The sequence below is a fragment of the Aspergillus steynii genome, assembly GCF_002849105.1.
Source record: "Aspergillus steynii IBT 23096 chromosome Unknown P170scaffold_8, whole genome shotgun sequence".
NCBI classification, from domain to species: domain Eukaryota; kingdom Fungi; phylum Ascomycota; class Eurotiomycetes; order Eurotiales; family Aspergillaceae; genus Aspergillus; species Aspergillus steynii.
This window is the reverse complement of record NW_020194405.1, coordinates 206,406-228,708: the sequence shown is the minus strand read 5'-3', so window position 1 is coordinate 228,708 and position 22,303 is coordinate 206,406. Positions and strand designations below refer to the sequence as shown.

At 53.8% G+C, this 22,303-nt stretch overlaps 8 protein-coding genes across 8 annotated transcripts; 5 read left to right on the top strand and 3 right to left on the bottom strand.

Annotated features, from left to right (window-relative positions):
* The first annotated feature begins 142 nt into the window (after positions 1-142).
* Positions 143-3,075, top strand: P170DRAFT_391065 (dolichyl-diphosphooligosaccharide--protein glycosyltransferase subunit STT3). The gene is made up of 6 exons (XM_024845931.1): positions 143-355; positions 455-478; positions 599-679; positions 787-1,380; positions 1,434-2,562; positions 2,628-3,075. The coding sequence occupies exons 1-6, from the start codon at positions 226-228 to the stop codon at positions 2,896-2,898; spliced, it is 2,229 nt and encodes a 742-aa protein (XP_024700042.1). The 5' UTR covers positions 143-225; the 3' UTR covers positions 2,899-3,075.
* Positions 3,076-3,123: 48 nt separating this feature from the next.
* On the bottom strand, positions 3,124-4,027 carry P170DRAFT_439990 (uncharacterized protein). The gene is made up of 3 exons (XM_024849965.1): positions 3,961-4,027; positions 3,716-3,840; positions 3,124-3,608 (listed from the first exon to the last, which is right to left on the bottom strand). Exons 1-3 carry the CDS (start codon positions 3,972-3,974, stop codon positions 3,517-3,519), a joined length of 231 nt encoding a protein of 76 aa, XP_024700041.1. The 5' UTR covers positions 3,975-4,027; the 3' UTR covers positions 3,124-3,516.
* A 128-nt stretch (positions 4,028-4,155) lies between these two features.
* On the top strand, positions 4,156-7,624 carry P170DRAFT_439989 (RNA-processing protein PTA1). Its single transcript, XM_024849964.1, has 8 exons — positions 4,156-4,845; positions 4,984-5,149; positions 5,208-5,338; positions 5,396-5,599; positions 5,655-6,003; positions 6,060-6,868; positions 6,942-7,012; positions 7,072-7,624. Exons 1-8 carry the CDS (start codon positions 4,508-4,510, stop codon positions 7,257-7,259), a joined length of 2,256 nt encoding a protein of 751 aa, XP_024700040.1. The 5' UTR covers positions 4,156-4,507; the 3' UTR covers positions 7,260-7,624.
* A 547-nt stretch (positions 7,625-8,171) lies between these two features.
* On the bottom strand, positions 8,172-10,496 carry P170DRAFT_367060 (uncharacterized protein; the record flags this gene model as incomplete). The annotated part of the gene is made up of 4 exons (XM_024844786.1): positions 8,172-8,870; positions 8,938-9,424; positions 9,484-9,553; positions 9,617-10,496. The coding sequence occupies 4 exons, from the start codon at positions 10,494-10,496 to the stop codon at positions 8,172-8,174; spliced, it is 2,136 nt and encodes a 711-aa protein (XP_024700039.1).
* Positions 10,497-11,944: 1,448 nt separating this feature from the next.
* On the top strand, positions 11,945-13,685 carry nop12 (rRNA-processing protein NOP12; the record flags this gene model as incomplete). Its single annotated transcript, XM_024845930.1, has 2 exons — positions 11,945-12,070; positions 12,130-13,685. The coding sequence occupies 2 exons, from the start codon at positions 11,945-11,947 to the stop codon at positions 13,576-13,578; spliced, it is 1,575 nt and encodes a 524-aa protein (XP_024700038.1). The 3' UTR covers positions 13,579-13,685.
* A 152-nt stretch (positions 13,686-13,837) lies between these two features.
* On the top strand, positions 13,838-15,232 carry P170DRAFT_439986 (uncharacterized protein). Its single transcript, XM_024849963.1, has 2 exons — positions 13,838-14,516; positions 14,605-15,232. Exons 1-2 carry the CDS (start codon positions 14,190-14,192, stop codon positions 15,136-15,138), a joined length of 861 nt encoding a protein of 286 aa, XP_024700037.1. The 5' UTR covers positions 13,838-14,189; the 3' UTR covers positions 15,139-15,232.
* An 840-nt stretch (positions 15,233-16,072) lies between these two features.
* P170DRAFT_366344 (uncharacterized protein) lies at positions 16,073-17,415 on the top strand (the record flags this gene model as incomplete). The annotated part of the gene is made up of 3 exons (XM_024844753.1): positions 16,073-16,233; positions 16,322-16,559; positions 16,636-17,415. 3 exons carry the CDS (start codon positions 16,073-16,075, stop codon positions 17,413-17,415), a joined length of 1,179 nt encoding a protein of 392 aa, XP_024700036.1.
* Positions 17,416-19,600: 2,185 nt separating this feature from the next.
* On the bottom strand, positions 19,601-20,435 carry P170DRAFT_479281 (GPI anchored serine-threonine rich family protein; the record flags this gene model as incomplete). Its single annotated transcript, XM_024853654.1, has 2 exons — positions 19,601-20,148; positions 20,216-20,435. 2 exons carry the CDS (start codon positions 20,433-20,435, stop codon positions 19,601-19,603), a joined length of 768 nt encoding a protein of 255 aa, XP_024700035.1.
* Positions 20,436-22,303: the final 1,868 nt, after the last annotated feature.

Below are 22,303 nucleotides of genomic sequence, written 5' to 3'. Positions count from 1 at the left end.
CGGATTGTGCGGGGAGGCGGAGGTTTCCCCAAGACAATACCGTCATGGCGGTAATTACGGTACCTGGCGCCAAGGCCGGCCGGAAGAGACCACCTTGCGCAGCTCCTCCATCGACATCGATCTCAGTTTCACCTCCCCTCCTCGACGGTTCAAGACTCGACGGGAGCCATCTTCTTCCGTCTTTCCTCCCAATTGATCTTTTGTTCTTTTGGACCCCTGGCCATTATGGCCGAAGCGCCCGTCGATGTCCTTCTAAAGGGCAACTCCGGCAGGAACACCCGCGGCCTGCTGCGGATTATCATCCTGGCGACTATCGCCGCTGCCGCCGTGTCCAGTCGATTGTTCAGTGTTATCCGTATGTGCTGAGTGTTGATGATGGCAGTGGCTTGTGTTCCTTGTCTCAGGTCACTTGCCGTCCTCTCAATTGATCGGAATGCTAACTCCTGCTTCCTAGGATTTGAAAGTATCATCCACGAATGTATGTTCCATGTCCATCAACCGTCCCCGTCTCTGATCCGCGTGCTGGAGTCTCGCATGAATCAACACCGAATACTCCTCTTGCTTCTCGATGTCCCGCATTAACTCTCAACCTGTGCAGTCGACCCTTGGTTCAACTTCCGAGCCACCAAATACCTCGTTCAGCATGGCTTCCATAGCTTCTGGGATTGGTTCGATGACCGTACGTGGCCCTTTTGTTGACGATGGAATCCCGAGCTCGGACAACAAGCGATCGCGATTCCGCCTGCTCTATCGAGGAATTCTTGCTGATCGATGATATCTGCGTAGGAACATGGCACCCTCTGGGACGTGTCACTGGTGGCACTCTATACCCCGGTCTCATGGTGACGAGTGGAGTGATTTACCATATCCTGCGCTTCCTGACCATCCCTGTCGACATTCGCAATATCTGTGTCCTGCTTGCTCCGGCCTTCTCCGGTCTCACGGCATTCGCCATGTATCTGCTCACTTGTGAGATGTCCACGTCTCCTTCTGCGGGTCTTCTTGCCGCGGCTTTTATGGGTATTGTCCCCGGTTACATCTCCCGATCGGTTGCAGGCAGCTACGACAACGAAGCCATTGCGATCTTCCTTCTGGTCTTTACCTTTTTCCTGTGGATCAAGGCCGTCAAGAATGGCTCGATCATGTGGGGCGCATTGACTGCGCTCTTTTACGGCTACATGGTTTCGGCTTGGGGTGGGTATGTCTTCATTACCAACCTGATCCCGTTGCATGTCTTCGTCCTCCTCTGCATGGGACGGTACAGCTCCCGCATCTACATCAGCTATACTACGTGGTACGCCCTGGGCACTCTGGCTAGCATGCAGATTCCGTTCGTCGGATTCCTGCCCATTCGAAACAGTGACCACATGTCGGCTTTGGGTAAGTCGGTTCTCGAGGAGGGATTGGAAAACATGCTGACTCTGCCGGACCAGGTGTTTTCGGTTTGATTCAGCTTGTGGCGTTTGCCGACTTCGTGCGCGGCTTTATTCCCGGCAAGCAGTTCCAGCGACTTCTTACTGCCATGATCATTATCGTCTTCGGCCTTGCTTTTGTTGGACTGGTCGTGCTCACCGTGTCCGGTGTCATCGCCCCGTGGAGCGGTCGGTTCTACTCTTTGTGGGATACCGGCTACGCCAAGATTCATATTCCCATCATTGCGTCGGTGTCGGAGCACCAGCCTACGGCCTGGCCCGCATTCTTTTTCGATCTCAACTTCTTGATCTGGCTGTTCCCTGCCGGAGTCTACATGTGTTTCCGCGACCTCAAGGACGAGCACGTTTTCGTCATCATTTACTCAGTGCTTGCCAGTTACTTCGCCGGTGTCATGGTTCGACTTATGCTGACCCTGACTCCCATCGTGTGTGTTGCCGCTGCGCTGGTGCTCTCTTCTATCCTGGATACGTACGTCTTTGCTCCCGCCGGACCTAACCCGCGGGCGAAGGCCAGTGAGGAAGCGGCTTCGGATGGTCTCCGCTCCGCAAGAACCCCAACCGTCGGCATTAGCTCGTACCTGTCCAAGGGCATCGTTACGTCCTCAGTCGTCGTCTATCTGCTTCTCTTTGTCGCCCACTGTACCTGGGTCACTTCCAATGCCTACTCCTCGCCATCCGTCGTTCTAGCAAGCCGGATGCCCGATGGTAGCCAGTTCATCATCGATGACTACCGTGAGGCGTACTATTGGCTTCGTCAGAACACCCCTCAGGACGCCAAGATCATGTCCTGGTGGGATTACGGATATCAGATCGGTGGCATGGCGGACCGCCCGACCCTCGTTGACAACAACACATGGAACAACACCCACATTGCCACTGTCGGCAAGGCCATGAGCTCGCGTGAGGAAGTCAGCTACCCTATTCTCCGCCAGCACGACGTTGATTACGTGCTGGTGGTCTTTGGTGGACTGCTCGGCTACTCCGGCGACGACATCAACAAGTTCCTGTGGATGGTCCGTATCGCCGAGGGTATCTGGCCTGACGAGGTCAAGGAACGGGACTTCTTCACCGCGCGCGGTGAATACCGAGTGGACGACGAGGCTACCCCTACCATGCGCAACAGCTTGATGTAAGTATCCCCCACTTCTGATCGGCCCATCATGATTCGGCGCGCGTGCTCACGATGAACCATAGGTACAAAATGTCCTACCACAACTTCAACTCCCTATTCCAGTACGGCCAGGCCGTGGACCGTGTTCGTGGCTCCCGCCTCCCCGCCGAAGGGCCTCAACTCTCGACGCTTGAAGAAGCGTTCACCAGTGAAAACTGGATCATCCGTATCTACAAGGTCAAGGATCTGGACAACCTGGGCCGTGATCACGGTAGCGCCATGGCTTTCGATCGGGGCCAGAAGCGCAAGCGGGCGACCAAAAAGAGAGGACCCCGTGTCTTGCGAACCGAATGAAGGACGGAGTCTGTGATTCCCTCTTAGCCTGGTGGGACTTGACCGAAGTAAAGAAGTCCCTCCAGTTCATTCAGCCCGCTGTATTCTTTTGAACCAACAATTCCATTTTCTTGTATTTTTGACCGCTGATTTAGACATCCGGTGTAGACTTTGGTCCAAAAGAAATGCTATGTGAACACAACATACCGGACAGATCCACTATAGCTACGTAGACACTTGCCAATGCTTCGCATGATTAGAGCAGGGTGGTGGTATCTTCGCTTATTCAAAATGGTTAATATACAAATGATGCCAGGCCCAACAGATTCGGCGGAGAGGAGGGTCTCATGAACAAGCAGCGTGCCGGACCTCCAACTGCGTACTTCCTGGAAGCAGTCGCGCTCCGGAAAAGCCCCATGCGCCCCGGGGTTCGTAACTCCCATAGTCTGGAAGTGGGAACTGCCAGTAGCCAAACCTCGTTCTGCCTGCTCCATGCCGTGCGGAAGCCCAAACTAAGAGATAACGATTCAAGGTCCTCCAATATACTCCATATCCTTGTGACACCATAGCTGAGATAGTATTTTAACAAACTCTCCGTTGCAATTTCCTCGAGTCCATAGCCAGACGGCGGCGGTATGCTTATTGCTTCTTGGATTGCGACGAGGCGGGGGTTTCGGGGACTTTCACGTCGGAGAACTCATCCTGGCCGACAGCATGAATCGTGTAGGAATCTTTCAGACCCGATTGTTAGCAGCGATTCGGAGTCGGAGAAAAATTGCCTTGTCGGGGGATCCTCTCCAATGACCATGAAGAGTAGAAGGTCGGATCGTGAACGTACAGACACCAATGGTGAACGCCACGAGGGCAAGTCCGGTGGCGGCGTTCTTGAACAGATAAGGACGACGGGCACGCAGGAGAGCGGCACCAGGGCGCGCGTCTTTATTGTAGTAGGTGGAGTTGAAACTGGAGAGGGCGAAATTGCGTGGTTGATTAGTTCCGGTCAAGCCATACATGCGGGATAGAAAGAGAGGCAGAGGGACTTGGTTGAGCGGATCAACCGGTCAATCCTCAGTCCGAACGTACATTCCGCTAGCCATTGTGATGTCGAGGTCGAAGTTCAGTCCGAAGGGGAGACAGCGAGAGCGAGAAGACGATTAGTTCCGCATCGGGCGAAATTGAGGGAGCGTACCGTGACTGCCGGCTCGGCCAAACTGCGGCTCCGGTCGGTCGTCCATCATCGGCCGTTCGTTCATTCATTCATTCATTCATCCTTCCATCCTTCCATCTCGCGCTCCCCGTAGTCTTGCCTTTTCAACCTTTCTCTCTTTGTTGCCTGCTCCTTTATTCTCCGGGACCTTTCCGGTCCCCACCTATTGACCTTCTTTTCTTTTCTTTTCTCTTGTGATTCTTTCTTCCGCCTTCCCAACCCGCCTTGATCTGTGTATATGACCGGTGCTTTGTCGCACCTTCTTAGACGCCGGCCTTGTTTGCCCTGTCTTTGATCCTTAAGTCCATTCCGCCGTAGTCGACTTTTGCCCCTCTCTCTCGTCTTCAGTTGACTCTTGCGCGTCCTCAATCCTCCGGTCTCCGAATTTCTTTTCACCTTGTCCGCGTCGAACAGGGCCTTGTCATGGCCCAGCCCGAAAACCACCTGGTCGACCAGATCGCCCAGCTCAATGCCGCCCGCAATCTGGTCCTCGGAGATGCCGCCTTCTATCCCCAAATCGTGAACGGCATTCTTCCGATTATCGGTGCGCGTGCGCGATTGGAGTTGCGACGATGGGGGGCCGAATTCTTAGCGGAAACGTTCGCCAGTCCGGCGCTGGCTTCGGACCAGAAGGAACAGTTGGCCGCGGATGTGCTACAAACGATGCGGGAAACATTGCTACTGCCGGAAGGGGATCAATTGGCGTTGACACATATAGTGCAGACCGCTGCCAGCTTGTATCCGCTGGTGTTTAGGCATATGTAGGTCCAGCCAGCGCTTGTGCTTCTGTTCGCTCCGGGGAGCTTTCGTAGATGTCTGCTGCAAGACGCAGGCGATGGCTTCCGGGTGATGAACCCGTGGAATGGGCCCTGCAGCTGCTAACGCATGATCTATCACAGCATTAATCATCCGGGGGATCGAGAAGCCTGGGAGAACATGACCGCGATCAAGCAGGAAATCCTGCGCAGATGGGACAGCTTCCTCTACCCAGTCAAACTCTGCTGTATCAAGTTCGTGCAGCGCGTCGTTCAGGTGCAGACCCACGGTTTAATCTCGGACCCAAGAGTACGTGCCAGGAAGCCCTGAGTTGGTGTAGAAAAAGCTATTGACAGTCGTTCCCTAGCGGCCGGACCAAAACGAAACCTCCCTCGCCATCGTCCCTCGGAATCATGCGACTCTGTCTCTGCCCAATCTGGAGGCTGAGGCTTCTGGTTTGCTGGACCGTCTTTTGGCTGTGTTTCAGGAGGAGTCGAGGTAACACTGGCGCTTTCATTGGATAGAATGGGAATACGCTGCTAACCGTTTGTCCAGTGACCCCCTCCTAGTGAATGCCACCTTGAACAGTCTTTCGGTTCTCGTTCGAACGCGACAGTCCGTGGGAAACAAAATCATCAACGCCATTCTAAATTTTTTCCCCTCGAAGCAAGCCCGCTCTCCGGTGACTCCTACCGTTCGCGTCGGCGTGAAGTCTATGGAACGGACCGCAAGAGCATTGATGATCAACATATTGAAAAGGTGAGGGCGCATAACGATCTCTTGATGATAATGCGATTCTAACCCCCCACTCCAGAAACCCCAGTCATCCGCTTGCAGGGAAGATGCAGCACTACATGGATCGCTTGATGCAGTCGCGTTTGGAGTCTGTCGATGATACCTCGCGTAAGCGCACTTCGCCATCTGAGCCCACTGATGGCCTTGACAATGCCAAACGCGCGAGACTCGATGCCGAAACACCACCCCTGTTGAAAATACCTCCAATGCCTCCCGGGCCGAATAGTTACGCGCAACTCTTCACCCTTACCGAAGATGTCGGACTGTCATCCTTCGATGTCACGCAGCTACCCGCCGACCTGCTTGTCAAGATCGTCATCCCTCTTCTTGGTCGTGTCGACCAATCTTTGCTGAACCAAGCTGTCGATGTAGGTTCAACCCGCAACAAACAATGCCCATCTCTTTCTTTCTAATCTGCTTTCAGGCCGTACGGACACGATACCAGACACTTCAGAAACAGCAATCATCGCAACCTGCTGCGGAAGAAGACGATGACTACGAGCCCGAATATCAGCCGATGGATGTGCCTGAGCCCGCGCCTGAGGAGACCGGTGCCCTAGCGGAAGAAGCAGACTATGAGCCCGATCTCGTGTCCCTGGGCCCATTTGTCCTTCCTCAGCCTCCCCCATTGAGTGAAGACGAAGCAGCCGATGTGGGACGGAGCGCGGTTGGGAGGGTCTTTGGTATGCTGGCCTCTAGCGATACAGCACCGAATGCGGCGAAAGGAAAGACCCAACAACAATTGGGATTTGCGCGACTAGCAGGTAGCACCTTCGACCGAGATGCCTGGGTGACATTGCTCACGCGACTCGCAACAAGATCGCCCGCGGGGCTAGAAGTGCAAGCCAAGAAGGAGGATGCTTCGAAAAAGAAGCCGACGATATCAGATTCCATCCGGGAAACATTATACCGGTACATCCTCGAAGATTTCAGGGCTCGGGTGAACGTCGGTATCATGTGGTTGAATGAGGAATGGTACAACGATCGTGTTCAGATGAAGTTCGCCGCCTCTCGGCGAACCGACGACGACGAAGAGACGTCGGTCCCGATACACTACGACCGCTGGGTCCTACGGCTCCTGGACGGTATCCTGCCGTATCTAGATTCGCGCGACACCAAGATCTTCATTCGCTTTTTGAGCGAGATCCCCGAAGTGACCATCCCCATCACACAGCGCGTGGCTAGCCTGGCCAAGGACCCCGAGAGAGTCAATCTTTGCGTCCACTCCCTACAGTTCGTCTCCTCTCTGGCCCCATTTCTATAATTTTCCATCCACCTGTCTATGACGAGCTAACCCCTGGATCAGATACCTAATTCTCTTCCGGCCTCCCGCCCGAGAAATGTGCCTGACTACTCTAGAAGAAGTCTATCAGACCTGTGCGTTTCCTAACTTCCGTGTTTATTTGGGACCCTTCGTACTAACCAATTGATCCCAGACGAGGAATCTCGACCAGCAGCCGGTAAAGTCCTTGCTAAATGGCGTCCACAGAAGGGCTACTCCCAACCCGGTCAACAATCCACCCTTGCGACCCGTTCAGTCCCACAGGAAAGCAGCAACAGCACCACAGAACCCCCCGCCTCAGAGAGCACCGCGCAGCAATCATCAAACGCCGCCGCTTCCTAAATTTCTGTCTTCTCCCTGCCATGAAAACCGACGCGAAGGGTCCCATCCTTCCATACAATGATCTTCTCTAATCTGTCCGGTTGCCTCTATCGTGATAAACCAATCGACCCCATGTACTTTAAGCAGACTCGGTTGATGATACCACCTACCTATCTATCAGCTCTTTCTTTTCTGCGATGCTCTTCCTTAGTTGCCTACCTACCTCCAGGGGACTGGTTACTTGATGGATACAAAGGCGTGAAAGGAGTTCCTTTTTTTCTCTTGGTCCGGGTCCGTGACCGTGAACGTGTATGTATGTGTATTTGGAATAGGACCAGCCAGTCGTCCTCTTATAGTAGTATCAATTCCACCTCCCGAATTTAAACTATCAAAGGATGACATACTCTGTACAAGATACAACAAAAACAAAGCCCCTGTGGCATATTACAAGCGAGACCTCAATTCTATTCTAAGCCTTCCTATGCAAACTCAACTCACCGAAGAGACAAAATAGGGAAGACAGCCAAAGACACAGAAAATGGCACATGAAAATGATAATCAATGGACAGGACAGGACGGGCACTGTGTCGGGTAGATAAATATGTATCATGATTCGAGAGTAGAGCAAAAAGAAAACACCATAAGTGATGGGTAATTATTGAATCAAAAAAAGAAAACAAAGCTCCAATGCATCCGTTCGCCCATATTCACATATCTCAAAAGACAAAAAGAAATAATAAAAAGGCTAGCTTTGTTCATCTCTCTGTTTCCAGTCATACATGCCAAGCCGTACATACATTAGAAAGAGAAAAAAGAGAAAAGGCTTCTACAACACCTGTTTGGACCCTGTACAGGGAGAAAGAAAGAGAAAGGACCCATCCCTAAAAAAAAGAGCAAATGTGCAGTGTCAAGACGTTTTTTATATGGGACTTGCTATCGGGCTGCCATGGAATTCGAGCCTGACCCGCCTAGTATCCCCGCTGATTGATGCATTGAATTGACCGGTTTTGTTGCTAGGGGAGGCGAGGAGTTCGGACCCGTTGAGTGGAAGAGACCAAGTCGTGCAGGGGTTGGGGAATAAGCATTGCGCGAGGCCCCTTGAGGCGATCGATGATCGACGGTGCCACCATATGCAGACGGCTGTGGTTTTCGTACATCAAGTGGTGAGGAGCTTAGCGATCGAAATCCAGTCCGTCGGTCAGGATCATACTCGGGATTTCCAAATGGCCCGAGTTTTTGATGCGGTGGTTCCTGTTCTGTGCCGTATGGGGTATTATTTGTTGAGGAATTCGCAGCCGACAAGTTCTCTGCAATTGTAGAAGCCGATCCATTAGGCGCATTGATGTCCACGACTCGCTTCTGGGCCGCTGGAGTTGTGTACGCAGGGGCCCGCGAGTCCTCAAACACTCGACTTTGGGGTCGTTGGGGTATTTGCTGCTGCTGATGCTGTTGTTGTGGATGGTGGTGATGGTGATGGTGATGGATCGGATGCTGCGGATTTGCCCAAGGAGTCTGTTCCAAGAATGCCTCCTCAGCGGCGCGGAAGGCATTCGAGGACATGGCCGACATCGTTCCACGTGGAGGGGCATTTGTCTGAGGCTGAGTGACAGGGAATCTGGTCTCAATAGAAATCTGCGCACAAGTGTCAGACTCAACTCGCCAGTTCCAGTGGTTGGGACAAGGAATAGAACAAACTTACGCCCATCTTCTCCAAATCATCCTCGAGCTCGGTGGGACGTGCGGCAGGCAGCGAAGGCGCCGCCGGAAAGCCAACGTATTTTGCGACACCGGCCATGACTGATACTTCCTGGTTGTACGCAGTCTGCTGGGCGATCTGCTGCGAACGTCGGGTAGGAAACGGAATGTAATGCTGCGGGCTGACCTCGTCGGTCTTGAATCGATCATGTTGGATGGAGTAAAACTGCTTGCTGATGGAGCTCGAGTGTCTTTCGCGGATATCGCGTGCCCGTTGGAAGTAACTGCTGTGGGATTGGGCCCGCTCTGCTAAGCTCTTGTTCAAGAGAGTTTTTATTCGGTACTGGAACAATGTGTGTTCGTAGTTGATCTTAGCATCCCGATATCGCTGAACACATTCAAGCTGCCGCAAGAATTCCGGATGTGTTGGGTTGGGGCCGCTTAGCATTTCCAGTTCCCGATTCAACTTGGAAATTCGCTCGTCATAGATCCTGGAAGCTCCATTAATAATCCGAGGTTCATCCGACGAAACCAGAAAGCGAATACTCACTTGTCACGTAGGGTTGCAAATTCACGTTCCAGAACCGCCAGCGATTCCATGGCAGACATCTTTTTCGCCGCTGTGCAACAATGTCAGCAGCCGCGCGAGGCAGCTAGTATAGGGGACGAGCGCCATAGCTTACATTCTTCTTCGAGCTTGGCAGCTGCTTCACCGTCGTCTGCTTCTTCTCCACGCTCTGCATCGTCATCTCCCAGGTTATCGTCGGCGCCACCTTCGGCTCCGGTTTCAGCGGCACCGTCCACTTCTTCGTCGGCATCTCGAGTCTTCCTTGTTTTTCGTTTGCCCTTCTTCGCCTTTTTACCTTTGGCTGGAGGTGCGGGCAGGTCTGATTCAGGTACGTCATCAGCAGGGGTGTCATCCTCGTTGGGTTTCGTGGATTCTTCCACGGGTTCGGGAGACAGCGCAATGTCTTCCGCCGGCGGATCGCTTAGTTCGCTCTTCACGGAGCCGCGACGCTTCAGAGGAGGTTCATCTTCTTCGTCAATCTCAGCGCTCACGTCGTCCCCGGACTCGAGCCGTTTCCGCTTCTTATTGAACCCTTCCGAAAGAGTGGAATCTTCCACGCTGGGAATTTCGTCAGCGGGCTCGGCGACCCGGTTGCTTTTCGAGCGAGGCTTGCTGGGAGAATCATCGGCCACTTGTTCGTCATCGTCTTCGACGTCATCGTACGTGGTCGACTGGGCCAACTTGCTGGGGCTAGGTCCGCAATTGCCTGCGCTCACGACAATGTTTGTTCTCGAGCGAAGATTGTTAGGAGAATCCTCAATCCGCTCGGTTTCCGCCTCGGAGTCGTCCGGGGCTGTTTGCTCTGGCTTCGGAGACTCGTAATCGGACGGAATGTTCTCGGAGAGATCATCGATTTCACTCAGACTACTCGATCGTCCGTCATCATCAATAAGCGAATCATCTAAATAGGGATTTTGTTCGCCATTGGTGGCGGCAGAGTCGGCCCCAGTTGGCGGACCAACGGAATTGGCATCTCTGCTCTCGGCCACCTCCATGAGTAATGGAGAGTGGTGCGCAGGAAGTTGAGGGGGGATTTTTTTATATAAAGGCGACGTGCGAGGAGGGAGGAATAGGCGGGAAAATAATCGGCTTGTAAAGAAAGAAAAAAAATCAACGGCTAAGGTGAAGGTGTGGTCGGAGCAAAACCTAAGTTAATCGAAGAGCGAGTTAATGACGATGCACCAAACATGATCCGAACATTCGAAAGGGATTTGGGTGCGGCAGAGGGAGTGAGGGGAAGACATCAGGGGAGTGTTCAGAGAAAGGAAAATCAAAAATCAAAATTGAATCTAGGGGAAAACCCGACGACAGGCGTTGAGCGTGGAGAGGAGCGAGAAGCAGCAGAAGGCGGTGCGGAGATTTGATCACACCCCAGAGTCAATCAATCGTTCACGGGTTATCGCTCCCGGCTTGGGCCCTGCGAACTGCGCCGGCCCGACTCTCGCTCTCACGTCCTGGTCCCCGGGCCAGAAGGCAGGGCATTATCGCGTAGAGATCGAATGGGTCCATGAGCTATTTTGAACACCGGAGCAAAACGTACCAGTCAGCAATGCGCCAACCGCAAAAAAACCCCCCAGCGATGAAAGCGATCAAGCGTGATTTCTGTAGCCACCGCGGTCGCAGAAACAACGCTCAAAATTGATCGAGCGAGTATAAATAGGCCAGACAACCCTCACAGTATAACAGCATCAACGGGTCTCCTCTGGTATACCGACACCGACCGGCCCTATAGTGGGAGGACCGAGCGAGCAGCGATGAGGGAGGTGGAGGAGGTGGACTTCACGAAGCGGGTAATACGACGACTGCACTGCGGGAGACGGGCGGCATGGACAGGCAAGGCGTTGACGTCAGGAGGAAGAGGAATTCCACGGGCGACGTCGAACAAAGCGAGAAGCGAGGAATTCAGCGATGGGAACGAACAGGAACAAGCATGCAGGCCTTCAGCGCAGCCAGTTGCAGAGGGGAAGGAGAGGGAGACGAAGAGCCAAAGAGCGAGACTGCCCGAGCGTCACGCGGCATTCCGCCCGTCTCGCTTCTGCCGGTTTTATTCCCCCCGCCTCACCGCCTGGAGACTCGGCCTGCTGCGGTCGCTCACCCTTCGCGAGGCGCAGGCACGTCGCGGTAATTCGAAAAAATTATCGTCTGTCATTCCTCATGTCGGCGACTGCGATTTCCAGCGGATCGGGTTTTCTTTGGCGGAGGCAGGACGTGAGGCCCTCGTGATGTTCCAACTGCCCTCCGTCGCATTTTCCACGTGACCGCCATCGGCTTCCGTCGCCAAGACCCAAAAAAAGAAGGGAAGAAAAAAAAAAAAGAACCATCAGGTCGAAAAGAAAAAGGTAACACTTCCACCAATTCTCATTCATTGATTGAATGGTTCTTTATTTTTCCGGTTAGCTGGCACTGACAGTCGCAAAGGCTTCTTTTCACATCCTCATACAAAATGGGCAAGAAATCCAAATCCCACTCGGAGAAAGCTCCGCAAACGGGCCAAACTGAGGCCTCTCTTCCTTTCCTGAGCGGAAAGGCCTCTGTGGATCCGAGTTTGGCTTCGCTGTTTGAGCAAAGTGTGAGTTTGTTTTCGCTCTTTGCCCATTGCTCTAGCTGACGATATCTGCGAATCTCTAGGCGGGTCCAGTGAAAGCCCCCCAGGTTCCGGCACCCGTTGCGACGTCAAAGGCCGAGACTCTCGACGATGAAAGCGCCGAAAATGAGGAGGCAGGGTCGGCCGAGGAAGACGAGGTCATGCAGGAAGCTTCCGAGCCCGTGGAAGCGTCCGAAGCTCCCAACCGGAAACGCAAGAGGACAAATGGAGAAGATCTCGAAGAGACATACATGCGTCGCATAGCGAAGGAGGAGGAGAAGGAAGAGAAGAAACGTCTTTCGGAGAAGGCGAAGCGACAGAAGGTTGAAGAGGAAGAGGAGGAGGAAGGTAGCGACGAGGACGACTCGTCTTCCGAGCAATCGCAAGATGAAGCAGAGAGCTCCGACGAGAACGAGGGCAAAATTGCCCTCCCGAAGCACGAGAGCCAATCTGCAGATGCTGGCTCCCCAGAGATCGAGAAGTCGAATCGAACGGTCTTCTTAGGCAACGTCTCGAACGAGGCCATCAAGTCTAAGACCGCCAAGAAGACCCTTTTGAAACATCTCGGATCGTTTCTCTCAGGGCTTCCTGAATCTACGGGGCCCCATAAAGTGGAATCGATCCGTTTCCGCTCCACGGCCTTTTCGGGCGGCGGGCATCTCCCCAAGCGAGCCAGTTTCACCCAAAAGGAACTAATGGACGAAACCACGCCCAGCACCAATGCCTACGTTGTCTACAGCACCCTACAGGCTGCGCGGAAAGCCCCCGCAGCTCTGAACGGCACCGTGACCCTCGACCGACATCTGCGTGTCGACAGCGTCGCGCATCCCTCGCAAACCGACCACAAACGGTGCGTTTTCGTCGGCAACCTCGATTTCGTCGACCACGAGACCAACCCGGATGAGGAGGAGAAAAAGAAGAAGAGGAAGGCCCCGGCCGATGTCGAGGAAGGTCTGTGGCGGACGTTCAATGCCCACACGACCCGTTCCAAGGAGAGGGAGGCCAGCCGAGGCAACGTCGAGTCCGTTCGGGTGATCCGTGACCGTGCCACCCGCGTTGGCAAAGGCTTCGCCTATGTGCAATTTTACGACCAAAACTGCGTGGAGGAGGCGCTCCTCCTGGACGGAAAGCAATTCCCGCCCATGCTACCACGGAAGCTGCGGGTTTCCCGGGCCAAGAAGCAGTTGAAGAAACGCGATGACAACAATGCTCCGCCCGCCAGACTTCGGGACTCCGATAAGACGCTCCAGGGCCGTGCCGGTAGGCTGTTCGGCAAGGCCGGGGCCGCCAAGGTGAAGGCAGACGCAACGAAATCCATCTCGCAGAACTCCATGGTATTCGAGGGTCACCGCGCGACTGACGATGGCTCGTCTCGTATCCGAGTCAAGACCAAGAGCCGTGGTTCTAAAGGCAAGCCGAAAAACCGGAGCAGTCAGCGGGCAGCGGCCTACAAAGCGGCCGGTGGGCGTAAAGGCAAAATGGAGAACAAGTGATATCAGTATGGTCTAGTATTTTTTTTTCTTTTTCTGTATGTATTTTCGGTCAAAAGTATTGAGCGCCTAGAACATCATCAATACAATATCCAGAGGATTCGGCGCGTAAACAAATTCCTTGTACTGTTGAATAACGATCCATATAATGACGTCATCGGTGCAACAGGCAGAGGGGCCAAACAATGAATCAAAAGGGTGGCATTGGCACATTACCTCCTTTTTAGCTTATGTTAGAGATGAATCCTGCCTTCTGAGTCACATTTGGAGGACCATCAAGCTGGCCACGCTTTTCAGTCGATAGGCAGCCATCAAAGTACCGCAATCTTCAGCCACCTTGAGTTCCGCCCGGAGCGCGGGGGTGCGGAAACCTCCAGATTGCCTTCATCTCGCCAGCTTACCCCATCCCTCGATTCTACAGACACCCGCGTTCTCCGGTTTTTATCCATTGGCTCACTCGGCGAGATATCAGGCTCGCGGGCTCGTCACCTGAATAAGCATAATTACACCGCGTCTGCGGGGGCCTTCGCAAAGCTCCGTGGCTTAACCGTGGTCCACAGCTCTAGAAGTGGTATCCTGTCAAAAGTCACCTATCGCGGTAGATGATGCTCCCTATGGTCTCATCGGCTATGAATCGATTTCGCATCCAAAGAAGGTCACCTTCTACCAATGAGTCTTCCCCTGGTGCTGAGGAACCACATGCCACCGAGCAGGAGATTGAAGAGCCGTATTTTCCGGACCTCTACGATGTTCTCAAAACCCGGCATATCCTGCGATGGAAGGTAGTGCCAGGAGGGTTGCCTCTGGAAATTGTGGATATGATTGTGGATGCGGCCGAGTATTGGGCTTCGGTGGTATCGGAGATGCGAGGACAACGAATCATACGACAAGACGGGGATCAAGTGCTCGTGAGAACAAGTCCGTTATGCTATGATGAGAAGGTAAAATATCTCCCTTCGTTTCATGCAGTGTCTGTCTTGCTGGGACAGTGTCTATCTTCCTCTCGGTTTATGTCTAACAGCCTCTTAGACGCTGGGCAGCCCGTCGCCAAAACTACTCCCGCATCGGACGATCCACCCATGTCGGAAGATTATCTTCTTTGTCCGTTCTCATGATCAAGGCTGGGGTGGTGGTCGTCGAGCAGATCGCAGTCCATTTCAGGGATCCAATACCTGGTTTGATGTCGAAGTGGTCCACTCTGCACATGAGGGCACCCCAGCAGAGGCCTCGACGCTTCCAGAAGTAGGGGATGATGGGATCCGATTAAGAGCCGGCCATCCCCTTCTAAACCCAAGTAGCTGCAAGCTGCAATCGAATCGGACGTATGTGAGGGACGCCGAGGAATACACGATCACCTGGCACTATCTCGACCGCATCCCGGCCGACTCCGCGGAGGCCGAGGAGATCGAACGTGCTCAGGGACGGGGACGGGCCACGCTGGATGGTAGCCAAGTCTGCACATTGGGGCTGGGCGATGCGATTTCCGTCTGGGGACGAGCTCGATATGGAGGATGGACGAACTATGTGGAGCAAGTGTCGGTGCGAGTGTTCTGGGCGGTATAAGAGCCAGGGCCTATCAGCCAGTACATATACAATGTACAGAGGGTAGAATACTCCGTAACAGCCAGAATCCAACATGAACAAGGATGACCAACGAAATGCGTGCCTGTAGATTAGGGCAGCGACAGGGTTACCGGATCGGGAAGGGCACGAGGAGGCCTGGGCGTTCAGGCTGCGAAATCACGCAATTTCGCCAAGACCACCCGATCGTCTCGTCGGGGCTGCAATATAAGGAGCCCGTCGTCCTCGACGCCAACTGCCTCTGTTTTTGCTCGAAGAAAAGCACAAGATGTGATCCTCGACGGCTCTGGGGCACAACGGTCGTTTGTTCTGGCCTTTGTTCGTCTCCTTCTCCCCCGTCATGTCGCCGTTCAACCTTCGCCCAGTTCCCCGAGCACGCGGCCAAACGCAGCCAGAGCGATCTCCGACGGAAAGCGCACCAGGGATTTTCCCAGGCTCGATGAGTGGGGCAGGATGCGTCGGTTGCGCAACAGTCGGTCTGGCAACGATGGACTGAAGGCCGCCGGACGAATACGGGCGAGTTCTGGATGTCTATCGCCTGACCTAGAGGAGAGTGGTTTATCGCGCACTTCGCCGACTCTCTCGCCCGAGTGCGCGCACGACTTGCCCGCGCGACGGTCATTCGCCCCGTTCCGTCCGCCTGCTTGAATTCCTCTCGTTCTGCCCCTCCCGTCCAGGCGAGCACAATGACGCCCATTAGCCTGTTTCGCCGAGAATAACGCCGTGCTTTTGCTGCAGCGCCCCAAAGCACCTCCTTGGCTCCCGTTAAAACCCCCCTGCGATGTCCGTCCTCGTCAGCGGTGTTTTCACCGCTCCAGCACGGCGCCCTAGATTCTTGTGGCCATCTTTCTCGTCTCTCGCTGTTCCGTTTCTCCCAAATACAGCCCATTCTACGCGCCAGATCGCCTCGAAAACCATGAATTCTCCTCAAAATTGCAGTGCAGTCGTTGTGGGAGCCGGCCCCGCCGGCTTGGCTGTCGTGGGGAATTTGCTGGAGCAACTAGGAGGGAAAGTTGCCTGGATTGACCCGATCTTCCAAGGGGGTCGAGTCAACCGCAAATACCGAGAAGTTCCTAGGTGAGTGTGTCCTCGTTCCGGCCGCCTGTGATATTGCAGGGCGTCGGATGAGGAGCGCTCTCGGCTGACGTGCGTTGAATCAACCCAGCAACACCAAAGTGTCGCTATTTCAAGCATATGCCACCGCGGTTCAACCATTTCGTTCCGTCATCAACAACACCCGCATTCCCAGTCCATTCTCGACGATGGCCAAACTTGACCAGGAGAAAACCTGCCATCTGCACCATGCTGCGGATATGCTCAAGGGTCTGTCGGACGGCATCGTAAAAATGGATCAGGTGATGGCCTATCGGGGAGTTGTCACTGCCGCCAATTTGGCTGAAAATGTCAGTTCAACCGTTCCGAAAGAATCCCCGGAACTTGGTGACATGCTGTAATTTCGGTGGCTAATCTCTGCACCAGACGTCGATGTGGACCGTGCGGATCATGCGTCGAGACTCTCTCGACGAGTTCGAGGTGGCCACACCACGACTTATCTTTTGCACAGGATCGTCGCCGTCGCAGGTCTCGATGCCCGTTTCTGGACTCGATATCCGGAGACTGGACCTAGATGTAGTTCTGAAACCCAGTGATCTTGTCACGTACCTCCCCCGCGATATACCCCAGACGGTCGCGGTCGTCGGGGCTTCTCATAGTGCCATTCTTGCCCTCCTCAACCTGGTAGAATTGGCTCGCAGCACACACCCCCAGCTACGAGTGAAGTGGTTCACTCGCCATCCACTCCGGTATGCCGAGTACATGGATGGCTGGATCCTCCGAGACAACACGGGTCTCAAGGGTCTAGCGGCGGACTTTGCTCGCCAGCAATTGGAGGACGAGCAGCTACCCCAGTCCGAAGCGGGCCGGTTCATCACGAAGGTGGACTGCGGGGGAGGCCAAGAGATGGCGCAGTATAAGCAGCACTTGCCGTCGTGCTCGCATTTCGTCCAGGCCGTCGGATTCACCCGGGATCCGTTGCCCGAGTTGTCTGTCGACGGCGAGTCTTTGCAGTTGGAGTTCGACTCGGAATCGGGCGGCTTCCATGACGGGAAAGGACGACCGGTTCCGGGCCTCCATGGCGCAGGCATCGCCTTTCCTGAACGGGTCGTCGATCCGCATGGCAACGTCGAACACGCCGTCGGCTTCTGGAAATTCATGAAGTATCTCCAGCGCGTCTGTCCCCAGTGGGCCGCGTCCCAATGAGTCGGCTCTAATTCTCTCGTCATCTATAGACCCAGATTGTCTATGTTCATACAGGAGTATATATGAGCCTTGTCGATTCACTGAACCTCATTTGTATCAGATCTATACCTAGGCACTTCATTTTTCAATTCAGCATATTCAACCTAGCGTTACTTTGTCAAGGTGTATATACGAAGAGAGGTCCGTAGGTCGCCCTCATACCGAGTCCGCACTGCCTATATAGTGTATCCCGTAGCCTGTCACCGAAACGGGACGACGCAAGGACGACGCTCCTGTCTTCACATGCATCTCCCACTCCTTTCTCCGCTCGTACGGACCAGTTACTTATTTCCACGCTGCCGTCGATCAAGACCACCCTTTCAAGCAGGGAAGCGGCATCGTTTGCCCTCTGTCGGGTACCTACCGCAGCTCACGACGTTACGCGGGGCTCCCGTCGTGCAACCTGTCGAGATGCCATCTTGCATGCACGCATGCATCACTTCTCGATCGGTCTACGTTACTCAGAAATCAATCAATCAAGACTCGGACAGGGTCTAGTTCGATATCTAACCACCACTTTCGAAATGATTGCGAGCTCACGGGACAACATGCCTCTTTCACCCTGAACCCCGGCGTTGTTCGCTTCCAAGGCAGCTACCTACGCACTACGCCGTAGGTCCGTACTAGACCATTACTAGGTCAAGTAAGGACGTGAGCAGTTCGGCCTAGTCCGGATGGACATTACGCCGTACGCAGTAGATACTACTAGGTAGGTAGGTAGGTACCTTAGCCATCTAGTAGTCCCTGACTCCCTGGCACCTGCCCGGCTCCCTACGGGATCCGGTATCATCTACGGAGGCGATACTCGACGCCAGCGGCCAGAGACGCTAGTCAAGACTCGAGAGGAGATACCCCAAGCTGATAAGGCCACTCCGGTTCGACGGTCATCCATCCCTCATGCCGATCATCGCCCATTGCCCCAGTTCTTGGAGTTTATCACAATCTTACGGGGCACCTCCCTCTCGACTCTTCCCCCTTTCTCGCGGACTGCCGAGACGGACTGAAGTCAGAGCAGAGGACGCAGCGATGATCGATTGGGGGTGATTGGCTCGTGTTTCCCTCCACAAAGGAAGAAGGAAAGGATGAAGTCGGGTAAGTCTACCGTTATCATCCCACACTAAGTGGCTGAAAGACTAAAAGTGGTCCCCCTTTTTTTCTTTCCCTCCCTTTCCCCTCAGGATCATCGCGGAGCACCCACCAACCAACAATCGAGCTGACCGACACCCTGTCATTGGGACGGTACGGTACCTTACCTAAGGTACGTTACGGAGGAAATATTTCTTTCTTTTATTTTATTTATTTATTTATTTATTTGCCCTGGGTCCCTCTCCGAGAGAAATTACGCAGGATGGTCCAATCCGCCTGGCCCTTACTTTACCCAAGACCGGCGTTATTTGTCGCTCGGGGGCCAGACCTCCAGAACCGCCGTTTAATTTCCCCTCGACCGCCCTGTGATTGGCCTCGGACTCCTTCCCCTCGGGTGGATCCCTGCTAACGGCGCTCGGAGGATCCACGCAAACAAACAACTTAAATGAAAAACTTATCTTCACTCGCTCCAGTTCCCATTACCGAGCTCACGGCCCTCCACTGCTGGGCTGATCCATTCCCTCTCGACTACGCCCTATCCAGTCGTCATCTCCGATATCGTGCTGATCCAACGTAGAAGATCGTTGTCATTAATTGTATTGTTCTTGCATGCTCGACACTGATCGGTCATTACAGAGAGTCCACATATCTACATAGTAGTAGTACATAACCGTACAAAAGCCGGCGGATCCAACCCGTCCGTCCTTCAATCCGCGGCGTTCCAGAAATAATAATAATGGTAATGGCAATAGGCGGGAATGCAATCCAAATCGAATGCAGGGCCCGAAAAAAGAAGACTTCCAGAAGGAATAGAATGCGTTGCTTTCCGAGGCAAACAATGAAAGAAAAAAAAAAATAAAAACGTCGAAAGGCCCGAGGAACTGCGGAGCTCGTTCACTCAGACAACGGGGGAATATGAAGCGAAAGGCTGTGGAAGAAGAAGAATGAGGGGGCATAAGAAGAGAAGACGTAGAAGCGATATATAGAAGGCAACCGGATCATAACCATGCGATTCAGAAGAAAATCAAACCCAGAGAGCAGATAACATCAAGTGGGGAGTTTAGAAGACGGCAACACCGGCCAGAACAAGGGCCATCATGGCACCAGAAACCCGGGTGGTCGTGCCGGCATTCGTGTTAGGCACCACGGTTTCGGAGGCGCTGGCAGTAGCGCTGTTGGTGCTCGAAGCCTGTGCGCTGGTGCTGGAGGCGGCGGCGCTCGAGGAGCCAGTCGCAGAACCGGTCGAACTAGCCGATCCCTCGCCGCCAGAACCGGTCTTGGTGGAAGTGCTGGAGCCGGTGCTAGTCGCCGTCGACAAGGTGGTCGGGGTCTCGGTCTTGGAGGCGCTGGAGGTGCTGGAGGTGCCGGAGGTGCTGGTAGTCTTCTCGCTCGACGAGGTAGTGGTGGAAGCCTCGGTCGTGGTGGCAGAGGTAGTCGACGCCGCGGTGGTCTTGGTCGCCGAGCCGGTGGCACCGGCGACAACGAAACGAGGAAGATAGTTGACCTCGCTGGTGTCGTCGTCCGAGATAATCTCAACGGTGTAATCGGGCTGGGCGGCAAGATCGGACGAAGGAGTCCAGGTGAAGCTGCCCGAGTTGTCGATGCTCTCTGGTGAATTTGTCAGTATACAAACTCAAGCATGCGGCGCAGAGGCCAGCATAGAAGGACGACTCACTAGCAATCGCGGTGCCCGAGTTCGGGGTCAGGACGCCACCCCATTGCAGACGCAAGGTCACGGTTCCGCTGGTGGTCGGGTTCCACTTCAGAGTGGTGGGCTCGCCGGCCTTGAAGGAATATCCATCGGCGGGGATATTGAAAGGGTTGGCCTTGTCGGCAGCGGCGGCCGCAAGGGTCGCAATGGCACTGAGGGTCAAGTAGAAGATCGACGAACGCATTGTTGCAGAGGAATGTGGTATGGTTTAATCCAAACAAAGTAAGCGATTAGATGATGAGGTCGGGAGGTGTTTATCGAGCAGGCCCGGACAAGTTATTGACAAGCGGGAATTATGTATGATATGATGTACAGTAATGGGGATAACTGTGGGATGATGAATCCAAGAGACGATGTGAAGGAAGGACGTTGAATTCAACAAGATCGAGCAATGATTAAAAGGAATGTAAAGGTGGGGAACAATGTACTCGAAGGATAGACGAGGGCGTGGGAGGAGAGGTGACAGGGAAGGAGCGAAAGGAAGAAGAAGGAAGGGTTTTTGGGGGGGGAAAGGCGAGTCTATGTATACTACCGGGTTTGGTAGGAGGGTCTACAGCGAGCTACCTACTGCCTACTGCAGGTACTAGGCAAAGGCAGGAAGGCAAGAATTAGATACTCCGTAGGGACGGACCCCCGACCCTGCACAAGGGGAGTGGAAAATCCACGAGGGCCCCAAATACCATCCGTACCACATCCATACACCCACTAGGGCACCTCCGGACGACCAAGGGAGTGGAGCGATCACCAATGAAAACCCGAGCAGCGGGGGCAAATTAAACTAATCGCCCTAGTCGGGACTAGTGCCCTGCATGCGGGCCCCCAATTTCATGGGAATCCCGGTAAAAGCCCGGTCCGGATGCACATCTGGAGGGTGTTAAGTTGTGACCAAAACCTTCGCCTCGGCTAGTCGGGTTTGCCAGAAAGTTGGGCCTGGATTAGTACGGTGGCGACGAGAGCGCACGATTCGGACAATACTGGCGGTAGCAAAGCAATAGTTCCTTCTTGACAGCGCCACTGGCGGTCTTTTCGCTTTAGCGACTCTAAGAATAACATTCCAGATTACGGAGTAGCACTCCCAAGATAGCACCGGCGACTACGGAGTTAATCCATGGGCGGAGGTAAACTCAGTAGATTCATTTTTTCGTGTGGTGGTTTATTTGTTTATTTTTTTCCCTCTTTTCATTTTTTTTTTCCTTTTTTGCTTTTTCAATTCTCGGACATTTTGACGGACGGCATGCAAAGGAAAATTCGACAGGACGTGGAATTCACTGTCGCCCTTGCGGATTGCATTGGTTTTGTAATTGGCTGACGACAGGACAAGGGGGGTAGCATCCATGCGGCCTGGGTCCGCAGGTGGTACCGTATCTCGTACGGGAGGGATGGGCGACGGCGTGCGACGGTACTGCCACCACTCCGGAGTCCTCTGCCTGCTCTGGGAACAGTCCGGTCAACGCGACGAATCGAGTAATCCTGCGACTAAGCCTCCTCGTGACTACAGTCGCCCCCTGTTAAGCGTGTTTGCCTGTTTGCCCGTGGGATCGGATTTCCACCGGAGTGGGTGGTTCCTGCTGACCCCCGATCTCCCGATCGTCTGCTAAATCCCTACGGTACTCCGTAGGAGTATGGACTATGGAGTACCTCCTCCGTGCTACACAGCTCATTGCAATCATGTCTTAGATTTCGTTCTTTTGACCCATAGAACGTTGTTTGGACTCTTTCGTTCTATGGGTCCTCGATCTAAGCTTGAATCGTCCTCAACTCGCCGGTCGACCAACAAAGCATGAAGCCACGAGTTTACTTTCTTTGTATTTCTAGGAAATATAAAACCCAAATTACGAGGACAGGAGAGCTGTGCTCTCGTTCACATCATCCGACATGCTGACCGTTCTCAATTCTGCTCCCAACTCTATAGATTTCCTCAACAAGATCATAGGGCCAATGCTGCAGAGGGCTCTTATTTGCGTGTTAATGGCTTCGGCGACACGTTTAACGAGTGCCTCGATCAATACTATCATCATCCTGGCCCAGAGTTAGACAGATGTGAATGATTGG